The sequence below is a fragment of the Sturnira hondurensis genome, unplaced genomic scaffold (assembly GCF_014824575.4).
Source record: "Sturnira hondurensis isolate 20B ecotype Veracruz unplaced genomic scaffold, ASM1482457v3 Scaffold0019216, whole genome shotgun sequence".
NCBI lineage: Eukaryota > Metazoa > Chordata > Mammalia > Chiroptera > Phyllostomidae > Sturnira > Sturnira hondurensis.
The window spans coordinates 2,861,388-2,881,088 of record NW_028091847.1 but is presented as its reverse complement, the minus strand read 5'-3'; the positions used below and the strand labels follow the sequence as shown (position 1 = coordinate 2,881,088).

General features: G+C 42.7%; 1 protein-coding gene across 5 annotated transcripts in view; it reads right to left on the bottom strand.

The window, feature by feature from the left end:
• The window catches only part of MCF2L2 (MCF.2 cell line derived transforming sequence-like 2), a 207,875-nt gene that overhangs the window by 12,897 nt on the left and 175,277 nt on the right, over positions 1-19,701 (bottom strand). For all 5 annotated transcript variants that reach the window (XM_037027562.1, XM_037027561.1, XM_037027560.1 and 2 more), the window contains exons 23-25: positions 16,493-16,708; positions 15,543-15,635; positions 15,311-15,389 (exon numbers count right to left, since the gene is read on the bottom strand). In XM_037027562.1, coding sequence (XP_036883457.1) covers positions 15,311-15,389; positions 15,543-15,635; positions 16,493-16,708 — 388 coding nt within the window. The remainder of the gene's footprint in view (positions 1-15,310; positions 15,390-15,542; positions 15,636-16,492; positions 16,709-19,701) is intronic.

Below are 19,701 nucleotides of genomic sequence, written 5' to 3'. Positions count from 1 at the left end.
CACTGCTGGTGCATCCCTGTCCACCTACACCTGATCCCAGGTCACCACAGGTGAATGTCTTGGCCATTGAATGGCTACAGCAGGCCAGGGACCAGGACTGTTGATACCACCTACTACCAGTGATGGGGTCCTCATTGTCATTTGGCCAACAAGTAACTCCAAAGCAGAATCCCATCCTTTTGAGGACCTTTCCTGGCACTAACAATCTTAGGTCAGGTATCCCAGAAGCAGATTGTTCGAGCAAGTTATACAGAAGGGGCTTTCAGATGAAACCTGTAAGGCAATGAGGGCACAAGACAGGGCAGGGAACAAGAGAGTTGTTGGCGTGGGTTCAGCTGAGGTCTAGCATCAGCCTGACCCCGTGGGAAACTCTGGAGCGTGGCTGGTACCGCAAGAGTCCCATCTTGAGGCAGAAGGGCTGGCTTTTGTACCCTGAATCAGTCAGTCATTGGCTGGCTGTAACCTGCAGTTAAGAGAGGTTATGACCCCTCAGGAAGTTTCTGGCAACATGGTTCTGGTCAGCTGGGGGCAATTCTCAGAATGCCACACAGCAGTGAGCTGTTAGCAGCGAATCTCATACCAGCTGAACGGGGGGTACACCTGCCATGTAAAAAGAATTTGGATTAGGTGTCCATAGCCTCTACTATACCACTGCGTGTGGGCTTCTTTAAAAAAAAATTAACAGGTTTTAATTTTAGAGCAGTTTTAGGTTTATAGAAAAAAATTGAGCAGAAAGTATAGAGAATTGCCATGACAGCCTTCTCCACTCTCTCCCACTCAGGTTTCTCCTATAGTGACATCTGGTATTAGTGGGATCTGTTTGTCACAGTTGGTGAACCAGGATCGATGCATTGTTAACTACAGTCCATAGTTTACATTAGGGCTTGCTCTTTGTGTTGTAGGTATGCGTTACGGGTCATGATAAATGCACAGTGTTATGTGTTCACCATTATATCTTGCAAAATAGTTTCGTTACCCTAAAAATATCCTGTGCCATTTATCTATCCAGCCCTCCCTATCCCTGAACACTTGACCTTTTCACTGTCTCTATATTCATATATATACACAAGCATATATACATGTACACATATGGCTATATACATATATATACACATACATGTACATGAGGCCTGTCCAGAAAGTATCTAGCCCTATAATATGAAAACTAGAGACATTTATTGAAGGAGATACAAGAAACATTGTACATAGGACAATGACGTCTCGGTCCCCTTCAAAGTAGGCACCTTGGGACCTCACACAGTTGTACCAGGAATGACCAGCTGCCCCGTCATATTTTCCTGAATCCCATCAGTGGTCTGAAATCTCTTCCCTTTCAAAGGTGATTTAGTTTTGGGAAAAGCCAGAAGTCACAGGGCACCAAAGCTGGGCTGAAGAGGGGCTGAGTCAGGTGGGTGATTTGATCTTTTGCCAAAAAAACTGCATAAGACATGATGCATGAGTGGGGACATTTCGTAATGAAGATGCCAATCACCAGTTTCCCACAGCTGCGGCCTTCTAAATCATCCAAACAGTCGCCATGGAGGACTGCCTAAGCGTAATGCAAAATCTGATGCAGATTCGTTGCTCTACTCACTCAGTCATTTTGAATGTGACAGCCACACAGTCCACATGCTCACTCAACAGCATCTACTGCCCCCACTGACTAGTACAGTGAAATTGTCATTGTTCACACATGGGCATTACAATCCACTCTCTTTGGCTGCCAGGTTACATCGATGTTGTGCAAACCATTCTTGTTATATTAACAATAGTTGGGCTTTTTTCAGACAGACCTGGTGTGTGTATATGTGTGTGTGTATATATATATATGTATATGTATATAGATATGTATATATAGATATATATAATTTCCCTCCTTTTCTTGGGCATGTACTTTTGCTCTCTTTCTCCTAAACAAGAAACCCCATGAGACTTGCAACCAGGGGAGCAGGGGACAACAGCAGCTTGTCCCAGCCTAACCTCCTGAGCCTGTCCCCCAGGCTCCCTTTCCTGAGTCTCCAGTGAGCTACCACAGCCCAGCCTCGTCCTTGTTGCTTCTTCTACCCTAAGCCCTTCCTTGTTTCACTGTCCCCAGCTTTAATGAACTTGCTCTCAAAATCATCATTTAAAACTGACTTCTTTTCTTAGTAATAAACATTTAAGTTTCCTCCATGTCTTTTTGTGACTTGATAGCTCATTTCTCTTTGTTGCTGAATAATATCCAATTTTATGGCTACCCCACAGTTTCCAACTCAGTTGGGGAAACATCTAGGAGTCTGATGGCTGGACCATATGGAAAAACTACCTTTGGCTTTGTGAGAAACTGCCAAACTGTCTGTACCATTTTGCATTCCCACTAGGATAAATAAGGGTTCCTGTCGTTCCAGGTCCTTGCCAGCATTTGGTATTTTCAGTGTATCACGCAACTTTCCACAACAAACATAACTGAGATGTTTGTTGTTGTTATTGTTGGAGATTTGGCTAATCTTCTGATGAGCTGATGGGTTTTTTTGTTAGCCTAACAAGTGAAAAAGTCCCCAAAGCTCACTTTGATTTAACAGTCAGTCCCCTGTTATTTTTCTGTCTCCTGAACCCAGCCGGCTTTCTTAGCACTGAAGGCGTGTTTGTGCATGTGCGCACACACAGATACAAACAGACATACAAGGACTCGGTCTGCACACAAGCATAGACTAGGACACACTCAACTGAGTGTTATCCAGTCTTCTGCCCACCTCACGCCTTTGGGTCTGGAGACCTTCCCTTACTTAGCAGACTAGAGACAGAGGAAAAAACAGAGGCACCTGGACAATCCACATTTTCATGTTTTGAGTGAAGGAGGAGTTTTAACTCTATCCATGGGCTCATGTCTGTAAATTTGTGGACTGTGCCAATGTTGGCTCTCTGTCCTCAAGCAAAAGGTCTTTTAAAGTCTCTTTAAGGAATTCTACGCACATGAAGAAAGGAGTTACCTGCCTCAAGAAAAGAACATACTTTATGACTAGATAAGGCTGATAGGCTCAATTTTCTCCCAGTCCTTGACAATCTGAAGAGTCTCCTGTTAAAAAAAATAACCTACCAGGTTGAGAATGTGGTTCTGAACACACATGTTATTCATCTTAGGGCCCCACCTGAAAGAGAAGTATAATACCAGGGGTCTTTCTTCATTCTGAGGTTTTCAAAATAGAAAAAGAAGCTGGGTTGTGACTTGATCAGAGACAGTACTGGGGCTAAAGCCAACTATTTAGGAGATGGAAAATGCAATTTTAGGAGATGTAAAATATGATTTTACCTTTTCTTAAAAAAGGATTTCATAAGCAAATACAAAGCCTCCATGGTAAACAAAACTTAAAAATTTCATACTGAGGCCAGGAAAATTCCTTGGCAAATGGAATGAAAAAATAGACAGACTGCTGGACAAACTAGGCAAGAAATTTACAGCCAGATAATATCTCAAAGTCTTATCATCCCTAACGAAGGACACTTCAGAGTGAATGGTTTATGTGGTTACGTGCTCCAGACCGTGCTGGGGCAGACATGCCTTGGCCCCAGTCTGTCTTTGACCATATTCTTTGAAGGTGAAACTGACCAGAGAATGACCCTGACCCCTCTATGTACTCGCTTTGATGGATCAGCCTATTGAAGGACACAGCTGGAAAGCAGATGAATATTTTATTGAGATCCTTTCCTAAAATTCTTGCCTTTAGAAAACAGATAAAAAACCATCAAGATAAAGGTAGCCAGTGAGAGCTCTCATTGGAGCACAACTGTGCCCCTCCTTTTCTCCGGCACGTACTTTGCTCTCTTTCTTCTAAACAATAAGAGACCCCATGAGACTTGCAACCAGGGGAGCAGCAGGCAGCAGCAGCTTGTCCTGGGCTGACCCCTGAACCTGTCCCCAAGGCCCCCTTTTCTCTGAGTCTCCAGTGAGCTAAAAGCAGCCCAGTCTAGTCTCCTGTTGCTTCTTCTACCCTAAGCCCTTGCTTGTTTCACTGTCCCCAGCTTTAATATACTTACTTTCAAAATCATCTGGACTCCTGTTGTGAAATCTTTCCTGCCTGACGTCAAGAACCCACACACTGCAGGCTGGCTGCGGCAGGCCCGCTACAGATCTGGACCCTTTTGGGTGGCAACTTATCCCAGAGATTCTGTTAGGATCCCCAGAAGGACAGGCTTCATCATGCAAGGAAATGTTGGGACCATATTCTAGAGCTCTCACCAGCCAAGATTTTTTTCAAGCCTCACTTTTTCTGGTCTGTACTAAGAAGAAAATAGGTCATTTTTTATTTTCCAAATATAAAATGTATAACACACATCCACACCTTGAGAATCACTGCTTATTAAATGGCATTGCTGTTAGTATTTGTTGACTGAGACTAAACATCCTGTTAATTTGCCATTTCAGGCTCCTTGGAGAAACACACACTAGTTAGCCTTGCCCTGGGGCATGTGTAAGAGAGTGCCTGCGTAGGCTTCTTCAAAGAGTTTTTATACTTTGTAGGTGCTCAATAAACGTATTTGGAACTAAAACTCCTTCCAGAGGCCTTTTCTAATTAAATTGTATGTCTGAATACATACTTCATGCCCCCCCAATTTAATCACATAATATTCTATAACCAAAATTTTGAATGCTAAGTTCCCAAGAGTTTGGTTTGGGCAGTGGTAAAGCATACAGTGGGAAGTCTGTGGGAAAGGGTTATCTTTCATTTAAACAGGCAAGGAAAGAAAAGAGGACAACAAAAACAACACATTCAAAATGCATAAACGTATAAAACGTAAAAATCCTTCCACACGTGGTTGTCGTTGTGATCCCATACCCACTTCTGCCTACCAGAAAGCTGGCACTCAGGTTAGAGGTGGAGTCCCGTGGGGAAGCATCGGGACGCAGTGCTCCCAACCTTTCTATGGACAGCTGTGGGAGGAGGTGAAATCCATAAGCTCTGGGTAGAGCAAGAAATGAAATGCCGCCGTTCAGGGTCATTATTCCTGAGCAGACATTCTGGCGGTCCTCTTGTGCCTACCCATTTTCTTAAGGGGTCAGCTTTTCTGAAAAGGGAGTCACTTTTCATGGTGAACCATCTGCCCTTCATTTAAATTCTGGGCTAATTCGATTTATGCAAATGCAGAGCAGTAAGTCAACTTCATACCTTTCTTCTCAGTCAGGTACTCAAGGAAGGGCTGAGACTCAGGCAAGGCCTTCCTGGGTTTCTGAGCTGAAGGGATTACCCTTTGCCTCCATGCCCCACCCTCCCATTGGATCCTACCTTTAGTCCCGTGTGTGCTGAAGACTGGGTCTTCCTTACTCCTAGTGACCCTTCCCCCATTTCAGTTCAGGGTGCACATTCCATGTTCTTGCCTTGCTTTAGAGAACTGTACATAAACATTGAATCACTGGGAAGAATGGCATCTGCATTCCCCACTCCACTAGTTGGAGGGGTGCTGGCTCCCCCCAGGTTCTCCTGGTCTCAGGGGCCTCTTTCATCCTCCTTCACTGAAGTCTGAGATCTGCGCTGGCCCTGTACCTGATCTTCAACAAGGCAATGGTCAAGGGACACCACTTGCTGGATTATACAGTTAGCATCTAACTGGCTGCAAGTCTTTAAGTGGGAGAGGTATGCGGGAGGAATCCCCTTTCATCATGCTCGGAAAAGCTGTTTCATTGACTCACAATAGTTCTTTCTTCGCTCTCCCCTGTCCTGAAATGCCAGCTATCATAGTGACCTTTCTTGGTTAGATTAGCTCAACAAACAAACACTTACTGGGCACTGGAGATCAGGGGTGAAAAAAAGGTGTCTCCAGCTGAGCTCCATCAGAGTAGTTTGCTTGTGTGATGTGATTATTTAATGAGCCCTTTTATTTGTTTATTTGCTAAACATTTACTGAGAACCTATACAAGTTTCAGGCCCTTGTATAATGAGGCCCAAGGGAAGCTCAAACTAACAGGACAGACAACTTCCATGCCCTAGAAGAATGTGTGGTCTGGTGGAGAGGCAAAATTCACATCATAAGGTTACAGTATAGCTTGTTAAATGCTGGACGAGAACGCTTCATAAGTGTGTGGGTACAGTGGGGAGGGAGAGGGACCCAGCCGACTGCCGAGTCCTCCCTCCTTCCCACCTCTAGCATCTCTTTGCTTCAGGTCAGGGTTGCCTCCATAAAGACCAGGCCAACTGGGCCCAGAAGAACTAAGCAGGTCCCTGCTTAGTTTTCACTTACTGAACTGCATCACAGTCCACGAGTTCATGCAACAAGCACGTATTAAATACCCGCTGAGTTCCTTGCACGGGAACAGGAAATGCAGTTCTATAAAAAGAAGAGGGTAGGACCACACCTCTGAGTCTGTCTGTCAGCTCGGTAGGTTTTTATACTTTTTCAAGCTAAACTATGTGCTCGGTTCAGGTGCTGCTTCTTATCTAGATTTCACATCCTGTCAACGCAAGACTAGAACTTGGGAGGGATTTCGGAAATGTATTTCTGAATTGTTAACTGAATCAATGCCACATCCTTATAACAAACGTGGCTTTTTGTTTGTTTATTTTTCCTTTCTGCAGGCAGGGCAGGGCAGTTCAGTCAAAATCTAGACTAAGTTCAATATTGTTAAGATGTCAGTTCTTACCAAATTGGTCTACAGATTTTACACGATCCCAATAAAAATCTAAGCAAGAACTCTTTTTTTTTGTAGAAATTGCTGAGCTAATTCTAAAATATGGACAGAACTGTAAGGGATGTAGAATAGCCAAAACAACATTTAAAAGAGAAAATAAAGAAAGAAGACTCAAATAATTTGATTTTAAGACTTACTTTAAGGCTACAGTAACCAAGATGCTAAGGTGTTGGTGTCAGAAACCAACAGGCCCATGGGACCAAACCGGGCATCCGGAAACAGGTGCACTTATCACGTAAAGTCAAGTGGAGAAATGGCAACAGAACAACTGGGCGTCAAAAGCGCAAACTGAGCTTTGATTCACGTGTCACACCGCGCACCAGAAATGAAACAAAACCTCATAATGGGTCAGAGGCTTAAGTGTAAATCCTAAACCATAAAACTTCTGGGAGAAAACACAGGAGAAAATACTGGTGACTATTAGACAAAGATTTATTAGGCATGACATCAAAAGTATCATCCATGTGTTTTTAAAAACTGGGTTTCATCAAAATTAAAATCTTCTGCTCTTCAAAAGGTACTCTTAAGTAAGAGAATGAAGAGATAAGCCACAGACTGAAAGGAAATATTTGCAAAGGACTTGCATCTAGGGTATATCAAAAAAATCTCAAAATTCAATAATAAAAAGAAATAAGCAAAAGATGTGAATGGATACTTCACCAAAGAAGATATATAGATGGTGAAGAAGCACATGAAAAGATGTTCAACCATTAGTCACTAGGGAAAAGCAACTTAAAAACTCAGTGACAAACCAGAACACACTTACTAGAAAGCTTAAGTTAAAAAGCCTGACAGTCCCAACTGTTGGTGAGGATGCGGAACAAACGAAACTCGCATACACTGCTGCGACAATATCAGAAAGCAGTTTAGCAATTTCTTAGAAAGTTAAACATGCACCTGCCATAGGGCCTAGCCATTATCATTTTAAGTATTGACCCAAGAAAAATGAAAACATATGTTCACAAGAAGACTTGCATCTGAGTGAATGTTCATGGCAGTGTTATTCAAAATAGGCCCCCAAAGTGGAAACAAACCAAATGTTCATTTACAGGTAGATGGATAAAGCAATTGGGGTATATCCAGGAAAGCATGTAAGGAAAACAGCAATGAAAAGTGATGCACTATTGTTAACACTAAGCAGCGTGAATGAATCTCAGAATAAGTATGCTGAGTGAGAGAGACCGGGCCCCAAAAAGTACATGCTCTATGATTCTCTTTATGGAATTCTAGAAAATTCAACTAATCTACAGTGACAGAAGGATCAGTGGTCACCTGAAAATCAGTAGGGGGTGAGGAAGGGGCAGGAGAAAGGTAATAAGAAGGAGCATGAGGAAACTTTGGGGGTGATAGAGGTGCTCATTATCTTAATTGTGTTGATGCCGCCAACGGTTTGCACATATGTCAACACTTATCTAACTGTGTGCTTTATTGTGTGCAGTTTATTATGTCAGTTACACCCAAATAAAGCTGTTTTAAAAACAGTAGTTGAAGGCCTCCCCATCCAGAAACTTTAATAAGCTGAACGCATATTCTTAGGCACTAACTCTCACTATTCTAATTCCACAGGTCTAAGGTAGGACCCAGAAATCAGCATTTGTAACAGATAAATATTACCTTCGAGTAATATTTTAAGTATACTTTATTGATTATGCTATTATAGCTGTCCCACTATTTTTTCCTGTTGCCCCCCTCCACCCAGGATCCCCCTTCACTCCAGAAATTCTCCCCTCTTAGTTCATGTCCATGGGTCATGCGTGTAAGTTCCTTGGCTTCTCCCTTTTGTTTACTATCCTTAACCTCCCCTTGTCTATTTTGTTCCTACTAATTATGCATCTTGATCCCTCACCTTTTCCCCCTTTCTGTCCCCCTCCCCACTGCTAACCCTCCAAAGGATCTCCATACCTGTGATTCTGTTATTTCCTGGTTGTTTGCTTAATTTGTTTTTGTTTTTGTTTTATTTTTTAGATTCAGTTGTTGATGGTTGTGAATTTGTTTTCATTTTAATGTTCATAGCTTTGATCTTCTTCTCCTTGAATAAGCCCCTTTAACATTTTATAAAATAAGGACTTAGTGATGCTGATTCCTTTAGCTTTACTTTATCTGGGAAGCACTTTATCTGTCCTTCCATTCTAGATGAGAGCTTTGCTGGATAGAGTAATCTTGGATGGAGGTCCTTGCTTTTCATCACTTTGAATACTTCTTGCCAGTCCCTTCTAGCCTTTAAGGTTTCTTTTGAGAAGTTGTCTGATAGTCTTATGGGAACTCCTTGGTAGGTAACACTCTGCTTTTCTCTTACTACTTGTAAGATTCTCTGTTTATCTTTAACCCTTGGCATTTTAATTATGATGTGTCTTGGAGTGGGCCTCTTTGGGTCCAACCTGACTGGGAATCTCTGTGCTTCCTGAACTTGCAAGTCTATTTCCTTTACCAAATTAGGTAAGTTTTCTTTCATTATTTTTTCAAATAAATTTCCAATTTCTTGCTCTTTTTCATCTCCTTCTGGCATCCCTATGATGCAAATATTGGTCTTCTTGAAGTTTCCCCTGAGACAGCTTTCACTACCCTCATTTTTTTGGATTTCTTTTTCATCTTGTTGTTCTGATTGGTTGTTTCTTTCTTTTTTATGTCCCAAACCATTTATTTGAGTCTTGGCTTCATCCACTCTACTGTTGTTTTCCTGTACATAGTTCTTAATTTCAATTAGTGAGCCTGGCTGGTGTAGCTCAGTGGATTGAGCGCAGGCCTGTGAACCACATGATCGTGGTTCGATTCCCAGTCAGGGCACATACCTGGGTTGCAGGCCAGTTCCCAGCAGGGGACACATGAGAGGCAACCATACATTGATATTTCTCTCCTTCTCTCCTTCCCTTCCCCTCTAAAGATAAATAAATAAAATCCTAAAAAAAAGAATTTAGTTAAAAAAAATTTTAATTAGTGAATCCTTTATTTCTGACTGGATCTTTTTTATGCTGCTGAGATCTTCTCTAAGTTCCTTGAGCATCCTTATAACCAGTGTTTTGAACTCTGCGTCTGACAGATTGCTTATCTCCATTTCATTTTGCTCTTTTTCCAGAGTTTTGAGCTCTTCTTTCATTTGGGCCATGTTTCTTTGTCTCCTCATTTTGGCAGCCTCATACCTAATTATACTCTCAGTATACTCTTAGCAAAATACTCTCAATTTCCATCCATGCTGTTGCAAATAGTAAGAGTTCTTCTTTCTGCTATGTATTCCATTGGGTAAATGTACCATAGTGTTTTTATCCACTCATTTACTGATGGGCACTTAGGCCATTTCCAGCACTTGGCTATTGTAAATAGCACTCTTAGGAACTTTTTGATTAGCCTCAGTTCCTAAGAGGCCACAGGAACTGTGTTTGTTCCTGTGTATTAGGTAGAGCTGCTATGATTCTGTGTCTTGGTAGTGTGGCCTAGTAGTAGGTATCCTATAGCATCCAGTGACACAGCCTCTCCTATCACCCAAGATGGGTACTCAAGGTTTACCTTTCATGTGAGCTGAGTACACCATCCTCTTGTAGTTGAGCCTTGGTTGCTGTTGGCAGATCAATGGGAAAGATTTACCCACACAAGTGTGACCACTTACCATCAATCTCCACCCTCCAATGGTGTAGGAGCAGGGTGGCGATGCTCCATTGTGGCTTGTAGCTCTCCACTGGGTGCACTGATCCTGAAGTTTCCTGCATGGTGCAGGCCAATTTCAGCCCCCACTTGTGATTTTCCCGGGACCACGCTGCCTGAGCTATAAAGCAATCTGAGAAGGCTGCTACTTGTGCTGGGCTTGAAGATTCCCAGGCAAAGCTAAGCTGTGAAACTAATGTGGCTGCTGCTAGTGCCTGGCCTGGAGTTCACTGAGGCCGGCTGTCCTTTATTTGACAGAATTCAGGAGATTGTGAAGCATGATCTAAAACCAGCCATTCATATAGAAAAGCAGCTTGGGTGGATCCATAAGTTGCGTGAGCAGGAGTCTCTGAGGATCTCCAAGGCAGGTCAAACCGTGTTAGCCAGCTTGATGGAGTCTCAAATATGGCACCACCCTGCTGGCTCCCTGGCTCTGCAGAGGGAAGGTTCATGAAAGGGACAATGGCTTCTGCTCACCCTGATGCCAGACACTTCAGCCTCTCCCAGTATGCCACTGGTGCCCATCAAGCTGCCACCCTGGTGCTAGAGCTCAGAGGGAGTGAGTGAGTAGGTAAGTCTGTGTGTGGATTCTTTAAGAGGAGCTGCTTGTGGCTCCAGAAGTTTCTTCCATCAACTCAATCACTGCTGAGTGGACTCAGCAGCCATAATTTGTGGGGACTTATCCTCCTGGCACTGGAACCCTGGGCTGGGGGCCTGATGTAGGGCTGGGACTCCTTGCTCCTGAGATGTTCCTCCTGAATATTTGTCCACCACAGGAGGGTGAGAGACCAGCCCGTTTTCATTTGGGCCCCTCCTACCAGTCTCGATGGGTGTGGTTTCTTGAATTCTGTAGTTGTCAGACTTCCATTCAACTCAATTTCTGATGGTTCTGAGTAATAGTTGTTCTATACTTTAGTTGTTATTTTGATGTGGTTGTGAGAAAAGGCAAGCTGTGTTTACCTATGCCGCCATCTCGACCAGAAGCTCCCCCTTCAAGTAATTCTAATGCAGGTTGCCCTTAAACTGCCCTTTGTGAAACACTGGTCTAGGGAGGAAGGGTTTCTAGACCAATCTGGTGACTAGAAAGAATGTTGTTTCTGGGGAAAACAAGTAACTTTTTCTACTTAGGGGCGTTACAACTTTCTGTCTTATACCTCCAGGACTCATACTCAGTTACTGTAATATACATTAGTATAGTATCAATAGTTCAAAAGCAAATGTAAGTTATGGTTTTTTCCCCCATCTTATCTTTATGTAAATTTAACTCCAGTTTATAATCTTTTTACTATTTCCCAGCGCAAGCCCACAGTTTAAATCAAGAACTGTGCTACTTGTCGTCCTGACTGAAAACCAAGGCGGTGGCTTCCCAATCACGTGTCTCAGTTTACCTTTTTCCACCCAATGCCCAGGTACCCTCACATTCTCCTGGACACCTGAGGGTCGAAGCAGACACAGAAAGAGTACAACACGGTTGCATTTCTGCTGAGTTTCGGAAGTCAAAGCTTACCTTTCCATATTTATATAGTTTTCCTTACCAAGCACATAAGCCATGGTCAGTATAAATTATAGGAAATAGGTTTTCCACATGAGACTAATATTTCTTAACACTAGCAATGTTACCTGAAGGAAATATTAGAACTCATTTGATGAAGGTGGTGGACTTTCTCACAAAACATTCCTGCTGATAAGAGGAGCAGTTGAAAAAATGTGACAGGGTGAAACCTACTCAATGATGATTTTTAGTCACTGAAAGGAGTACCGTAAGTGAAATTTGTGAATATGGTTCAGGAGTAAGAATCCCTCCAGAAATTCTCCATGAAAGCATGAAAAAACTGGCAAAAATAGCCAGAAACAATATTTTCAGAACACTGGAAATTAAACAACACTTACAGCATTCATGACAGTATTTATTCAAGAGAAACGGCTGATTCTCAGAATGAACAGCGGGCTTTGTGATGTTTTATTTGCCCTGTTCCCATCCTGCCCCTCCTTGTTGGTGATAGGGTTAGAAACCAACGGCCTGCAGTCATGGGGAAAAGTAGCGATTTAGCGGCCACAGGAGGGGGCAAAACAGGACCGAAGCTCCTGCAAAGTCCCAGAGAATTATCATAATTTCACTTGTCTGGGATTCCTTGGCATACCCTACTTGCAAAGCTGTCTTTATTAGGCCTGATTCAAAGCTTGCCTTTTCTCCAGGGGCATTTGTAGAAAGTGAGTATAGGCAATTGTTTATTTTCTTGGCTGCCTGAGCCACTAGATAACAGCTAAGGGGAAAAACAGGCTAATCAAAAAGTTCCTAAGAGTGCTAGTTACAATAGCCAAGTGCTGGAAATGGCCTAAGTGCCCATCAGTAAATGAGTGGATAAAAATACTATGGTACATTCGCCCAATGGAATACACAGCAGAAAGAAGAACTCTTACTGTTTGCAACAGCATGGATGGAAGTTGAGAGTATTATGCTGAGTGAAATAAGCCAGGTGGTGAAAGACTAATACCATATGATCTCACCTGTAAGAGGAACCTAATGAACAAAACAAACAAATGAGTAAAATAGAACCAGAGGAATGGAAACAAGGAATAGACTGACAGGGACCATGGACTGAGAGGGATAAGGGAGGAAAGAAGGGGAAGAGTCTAAGTAGAGATCAAGTAATAATGACCCATGGACATGGCCAACAGGGTAGGTGTTGACTGTGGGAGCAGAGGTGGGCGGGGCAAGGGAGAGCAACAGGGGGAAATTGGGACAACTGTCCTAGAACAACAATTTTAAAAAGTTTAATAGGAAAAGTTGGTAATGAGATGTCCACAGTGTCTTTGAAAAGCTCTAAAATATTCCTGAGAGTCTAGGAGGCCATGTGCACACGCCCAGGGCTGTGCGCATGCTCAGGAAAGATCTGAGATTTATGCTCTCACCTCTGGCTGATTGAGAGGCTTTGCACAAACAGAAGTGAAGGCTAAGGTGAAATTGTCACCTGCCTAGTTGAGTATTGAAGGTGTGACCCGATATACAGATAGAGTCCATTGGCAAAGACAGGAATATTTATTGGTTTCAGGTGTTAAAGAAAATCTCTCCCCAGTCATTAACTGAGAAGAGACTTCAGTGCTACAAATGACAATGGATACAGAGTTTACACAATTAGTTCCAAAGAGTCACTAAACAAACAAATGATCAACAACAAAAACGACAAACAGTAACAAAAAAACATGGAGCTGGAGGAGAATCTGATTTCCAGAGTTCCCACATCATGTTATCTTAAATGTCCAATTTTCAACTGAAAATTTTGAGACATGCAAAGAAATGAGAAAGTATGGCTCACACATAGAAAAAATGCAGTCAATAGAAACTGTCCCCAAGGAAGCCAAGGTATTGGACTTTGTAGACCAAAAACCTAAATCAACTATTATAAAAATGTTCAAAGAGTTAAAGGAAACCATGTATGAAAAACTAAAGGAGAATATAAGAAAAATGCTCATCAAATAGAGAATATAAATAAGAGAGAAAAATTTGTATTTAAAAGGGGCCAAATAAAAATTTTACATTAAAAACCATAACAATTGAAATGAAAAATTCACTAGAGTGTCTCCATAGCAGCTTTGAGTAGTCAGAAGAAAGAATCAGACCTTTGGCATAGGTCAGTTGGAATGTCCCAATTTGAGGGGGGGAACAAAGAATGAAAAAATGAAAATAGAGCCTTAAAGAAAGACCTGTAGGCCACCAACAAGCATACCAAATACATGTAATGAGAGTCTCAGAAGAATAAGAGAAAAATAAAGATGCTAAAAATATATTTAAAGAAGGCGTCTCTAAAGGACTCCCCAAATTTAATGAACAGTGCTAATCTACCTATCTAATACAAACTCCAAGAAATATAAACTCAGGGAGATCCACACCTACACATATCATAATCAAACTGCCAAAGACAAAGAAAGAATCTGGAAAGCAGTAAGAGAAAAGCAATTCGTCATGTGGAAAGACTAAGATTCATAGTTGATTTCATATTAGTAACTATGGAGGCCACCATACAGTGAGATGACATATCCCAAGTGCTTAAAGAAAAGACTGTCACCAAAAATACTATATATACATATATACCCATCCAGTGGATTTTCATGAGGGCGCTCCTTTTGGGCTGCTGTAACAAAGTACTGTAGATTAGGTGGCTCATAAACAACAGAGATTTGTGTCTCACAGTCCTGGAAGCTGGAAGTCTGAGGTCTGGGTGCCAGTCGGGTGGAGTTCTGGTGAAGACGCTCTTCTGTGCTGCAGACTTTTGGCTTCTCATTGTGGGCCCACAGCAGAGGGCCGACAGAGGAAGCAAGCCCTCCCACCGCATTTGTAAGTGCACTAATCCCACTCGTGGGCACTCCAGCCTCATGACCTCATCTACTCTAATTACCTACAAAAGCTTTCATTTCCTAGTACCATGACATTGGGGGGCAGAGTTTCAACACATACATTTGGAGGGAAACAAATAATGTAATGGCACTTGAATCCGTAACAAGTGCCAAGACCACTCGGTGGAGGAAAGGGACAATAAAATATCCATATGCAAAAGCGTGAACTTAGACCCCTAATTCACGCCATATACAAAAATTAGCTCAAAATGAATCAAAGACCCAAATGGATGAGTTAAGACAATTTTCTTAGGATTTTATGGTATATAAATATATTTCAACTTAAAAAAATGTAGTATAGCTTCTGAAAGTAATATTGCCCATTTAAATTTCCATTAACATTTTCTTGGATGGCTTTGGGATATTGGATTGAGAAAGTTGATCTTGGCCAGTAGGTAGGTGGGAGGAACACAACTAAATGGGCCACACCCACACACAACCACAAAACCGCCACATGATCTAAAGCAAGTGCGGGTGTTCTGGGTACTGTACTATGAAAATGTGGCCAGTTATTTTCCTGGCAAACCACTTTCTTTAACAATATCCCTGATCTGCACATCCACCACATGCCGGAAACAGTGTAACTTTCCAGACTAGAGTCAGCAGGGGTAACCCTACCTTTATTATTGTTTTGTTGTTCCATCAATAATTTACTTATTTCCGAAAACCAACAATCTCTGATTTCTTTTGAGGCTGCCTGCAATTACAGACAAGAAGGTACAGTGAGTATCAGATCACCTGGAATATTGATTGCACAGGGCTTTTTATCCTCTGGGTGACTTCTAGAATAATGAGATAGAAAACCCTTGTCAAGTCCTGAGGACACCTATGGGGAAGACATGAGCTTTACCTGCAGGATGTATTTCTCAAGTCCATTTCGGTTGGCAATTTCAAACTTTCTGTTGCTCCCCCTTTCAAGTTGGTGAATTGACAGTGTCGTCAACTGTTGTAAAGAAAGAAGAAAATTTTCTATACCATCATTTTCTGATTTCAAATGGCCACATCAGCTACCCTAATCCTTTCTACCCTGATATCTCCCTTCTTCCATCTTTCTTCTGAGTGTTTTGTTGTCCTCTCTTAATGGCCCCAAGGAGCATAAAACAGTCTGGTAGAGTGTCATCTGTCTCCTCTGTTTCAGAGGATAACACAGCCTATTCACTTCTGTATGTAGAGCTGCAGCCCACAACCTTTGAGCAAAAAGATGATCTCTCTCGTCATACCTAAGTATTTCACAAATCTCTACCTAAGAGTAACTGAATTAGTATCCATTAAGAAACATAAGTCACGAAAGCTACTAAGAATAAATTAACAACTTTAATCACAAGAACACAAGTGTGTTATGGGAGTGGGTGTGTCTCACGAAACATTTCCTTGTACAGGCGATGCTTGATGTGGACTTGGGTTCCTGGACCCCAGGGGCAGGACGCTGCCTACACCTGTGTTTTGAAGAGCAAATGGAAGAGGAAATCCAGCCCATGCCCCCGTGACCAAGTCTCTCACTCCTCTGCCTAGAGAAAAGAGGGCACTTCCCAATTTTGTCCAGACAGGCTGCTATACTGCCCCTTTTTTCTACTGCCCCTTTTTTTCAACATGACCTCTGTTCCACCCTGGTCCTGACTGATGACAGATCACAAGGCCTGACTCTGGAGTCAGAGCTGGGTGTAGACTCTGGTTCTGTTGTGTGGCATTTGCCAAGTTAACCTCACCTCTCTAAGCTACAGTTTCCTAGCTATGGAATAAGGATAACTTTTTCTGTCCCGTAGGGTGGACTGACTCCCAGGGGCAAGAGGACCCCTTTACCTTCATAGACTTCTTAAAGCTGTAATGAGGAGAGCAGCCCTGGTCACTGGGCTCCATTCGTATCTTACAGAACACCATTCCCCTTTCAAACAGGTAGATTTGCCTCTGGCTGGGCTTAAATCGCATGAAATCCTTCATCTTATAGCCATCCTTGTGCACTGTCCAGATACTGAAGGAGCCGTGCATCAACAGCTTGCCCAGTTTTCTGAGATCGTCCTTTTAGAATTACAGACACACAAAACGAAGCTGTTGAATTACTCCACAGGGAAAGAACTCTTATTTTCAAGTTACAAATCATGCTTATCTGAAGTTTACAATCTTAAAAGTGCCACTCAGGCTAATCTGTCGCTAAATCAAAACTGCAATCTTGTAGGCTCCACTGCGCATGTTGGTACCAGTCAGGTGTAGAAGGAAACAGCTCGGCAGTGCAAGGCAGTAAGCATACAGCATGGTAGGGATACTGGAACGAAAAATACAGGTATTCTCATATTTTCGTTTTGTAAGTGATTTCAGCTAGCAGAATTTCATCTCCTCTTGTTTGTTTCTGATACACGACACTACTTGAAAAGGGCAAGAAATCAGCATTGGAAGGATGGTCAGGAGGGGCAGAATTTCGGGGCGTCTCGATCTTTGATAACCCCTGTGTCCCATCTGTCTCCTAACAAACCTCTACTTCACATGTGTGAGAACCTGAGATCGTGAGATCTGTTCTGAAAGGAGAAAGCTTAACATGACCTCATCTTCACAGCATTGTAATGGAAACGGTAATTACACTGACCCTGTGTTTTTCAGAGTGAGCGGACAGTGTAAAGTGAGTCTCAAATGACAATTTTTTTGAATCTAAGTAGCACCAGGACGCGCACTGTGACGCCTCTCTCAGCCAGCAAGCCTGCCTTCCTCACTGACAGTTCAAAGTCCGCATGAGGTGTCCCTGCCTACTCTGAGCTCTCCCTACAGGGCAGTAGCGTGACATGAGCCAGATAAGTGGTATTTGTCAACATTTACAGCACTTAGAGCAGATCATCAGGAATTTACTTCCTTGAATCAAAACAGCAAAAGGAAAAGCTATTTGAATAGGACCAGGACAGAGAAATTTCCGAGTTACATCTAGCTGAGATAAACCCCTACGACTTCTGATTGTTAGTACTAGAAATGTGTATGTTTTGTATAACTGGATAAGCATTTTTAAACTTATTGTTTATATTGAACAAACTGGTAATGTCTTCTTTAAAAAATATACTTCTGAAATTCTAAAATAAAAATTCACAAGCAATAAACTGGAGCCATTTCTATAATGTCTTGCATAGTTTCTATGCTAATTTTTTTTTTGCTTTGTAAAATTTGCATGTGTTCACACCTCATGGAGGAACAAAGAGCCCAGCTGCAAGGACTTCTTTCTCAGAAGTGGGTGGTCCTGTTCTGAGCTGCACAGTCCCCCAGACAGGTGGGCAGAGGGGTATGTGAGGACTTCTGAGAAGTTTTCACTCCAATCCACATGCTTCAAGGAGCCATGCGAATGTGACCTCCCCAGCTCTCAGGGACTGCTTTCTCCTTTAAACCCATTCAGTTTGTACTCTATAGACATACATAGTACAGGAAATATGCTTAAGTTAACACAACCAGCCAAAGTAAGTGCTTAACGCTTGATACATGAACAACTGTAATTGACAGTTTCTATTGCAAAACATTGATACTCCATTTCAAACATTTGATACAGCTTATAAAATACGTACCTTATGGGCAGACAGAAAATAACAGAGGACACTAGGGTAAAGGGAAAAAGATTAAAAGATGGAGAGGTTGTTCATAACACCCACACAATAAAGCTATGTAAACTTGCTGCAGACTGGACTCTTAAAGAGTCCAGTCATTAAGATTGTTTTGGCAGGCAGCACAGAGGGGCACAGAGTGAGTTTATGAGTCACTATGTCTGAAGACGTTCCCTGACCTGTTTGTTGTTCAGGAAAAACATAGGTTGCCATTAAAAGATGGGAAAGAAATTTCTCCTATGGGTCCTCTTCAAAGGTCACTTAGTCAGACACTGAGCACACCCTCAAACATATCCTAGAATAGATAGAATAGAATGGATTTTAGGTAGAGCTGTTTCTAAGAATGCATTTGACGGATGGTGGAAGCATTACTTCAGAGTTGCAGCTGTAAAATCAATTCTAAAAGAGGCCAGAGCAATGCAGGCATGGAGAACGAGTGTAGGTGTGCGCTCTCTCATGACTTGTACAGGGCTGGGCGATGTTAGTTAAGATAGCTGCCAAAGCCATGGCCGTAGAAGAAACAGCCCCTTTGAAGTGGCAACCATGGACAGTGATGTGTTTGTCCTTTGTCACCTCTGCACTTTCCTCCTCACATCGCCTGCAGTCACAGCTGTTTACACTTTGGAAGGCAACTGACCAAAGAAGTTGTTGCTGAAGTTGTTGCTGTAAGATGCTTTAGCAGAGGGTGGATGGTGAAATGAATGATAAAGAAGCAGACCAGTGAAGAAGATGACTCACCAGAAACTATGAGGAAGAGGAAAAGACTCGAAAAGAACCGGTCAGTGGGTGGTGAGAGGAGGAGATGGGGGTGTGTAGTCACCCTTGCACATACGGGCAGAGTACACAGGTGAGAGCCCCAACTCCCTCCCGGGATAAGGCTGAGGATCCTGGAATTGTCCAGCTCCCACCTCTCTGACCTGGGCCCTGCCACTGTTCTGACTCTTCCCAAGGTTCTGTGGTCGGCTTGTCCAGTAAGTCCGTCATCAGGGGTGGTCACTGAGGGGCAACCGCTGGGTCTGATTCCAGCTGAAACAGATGAGGTGTATATCCTCCAGGCCGTCTTGCATAAACACTCCCGGAATCATGCTCCCGATAGGATTAAACAGCCAGGGTGTGCACGTGTCGAGGTCAGCCACTGCAAGGGGAAGCAGGACCCAGGACGACCCAGGGCCATCTTTTCAACCACGTTATGTTCTTTCTTTCCAATCAGACTGTAGTTGGTCCCAAAGCCAGAGGTCATGTGCACAACCTCTTGCAGATATTTGCTCTTTAGAAAGTACCTATTCATTTATCGGCATTTAGTGATGCCTGGAGGGACGTGAAATCAAGAGCTCAGCACTAAGAGGGAGTTAATTCAGTGACGTCTCTCTATGGGCTGAAGAGGCATCTCCTTCAAAACTCATGTCCACCTGGGACCTCCGAATGTGAGCTTTTTAGAAA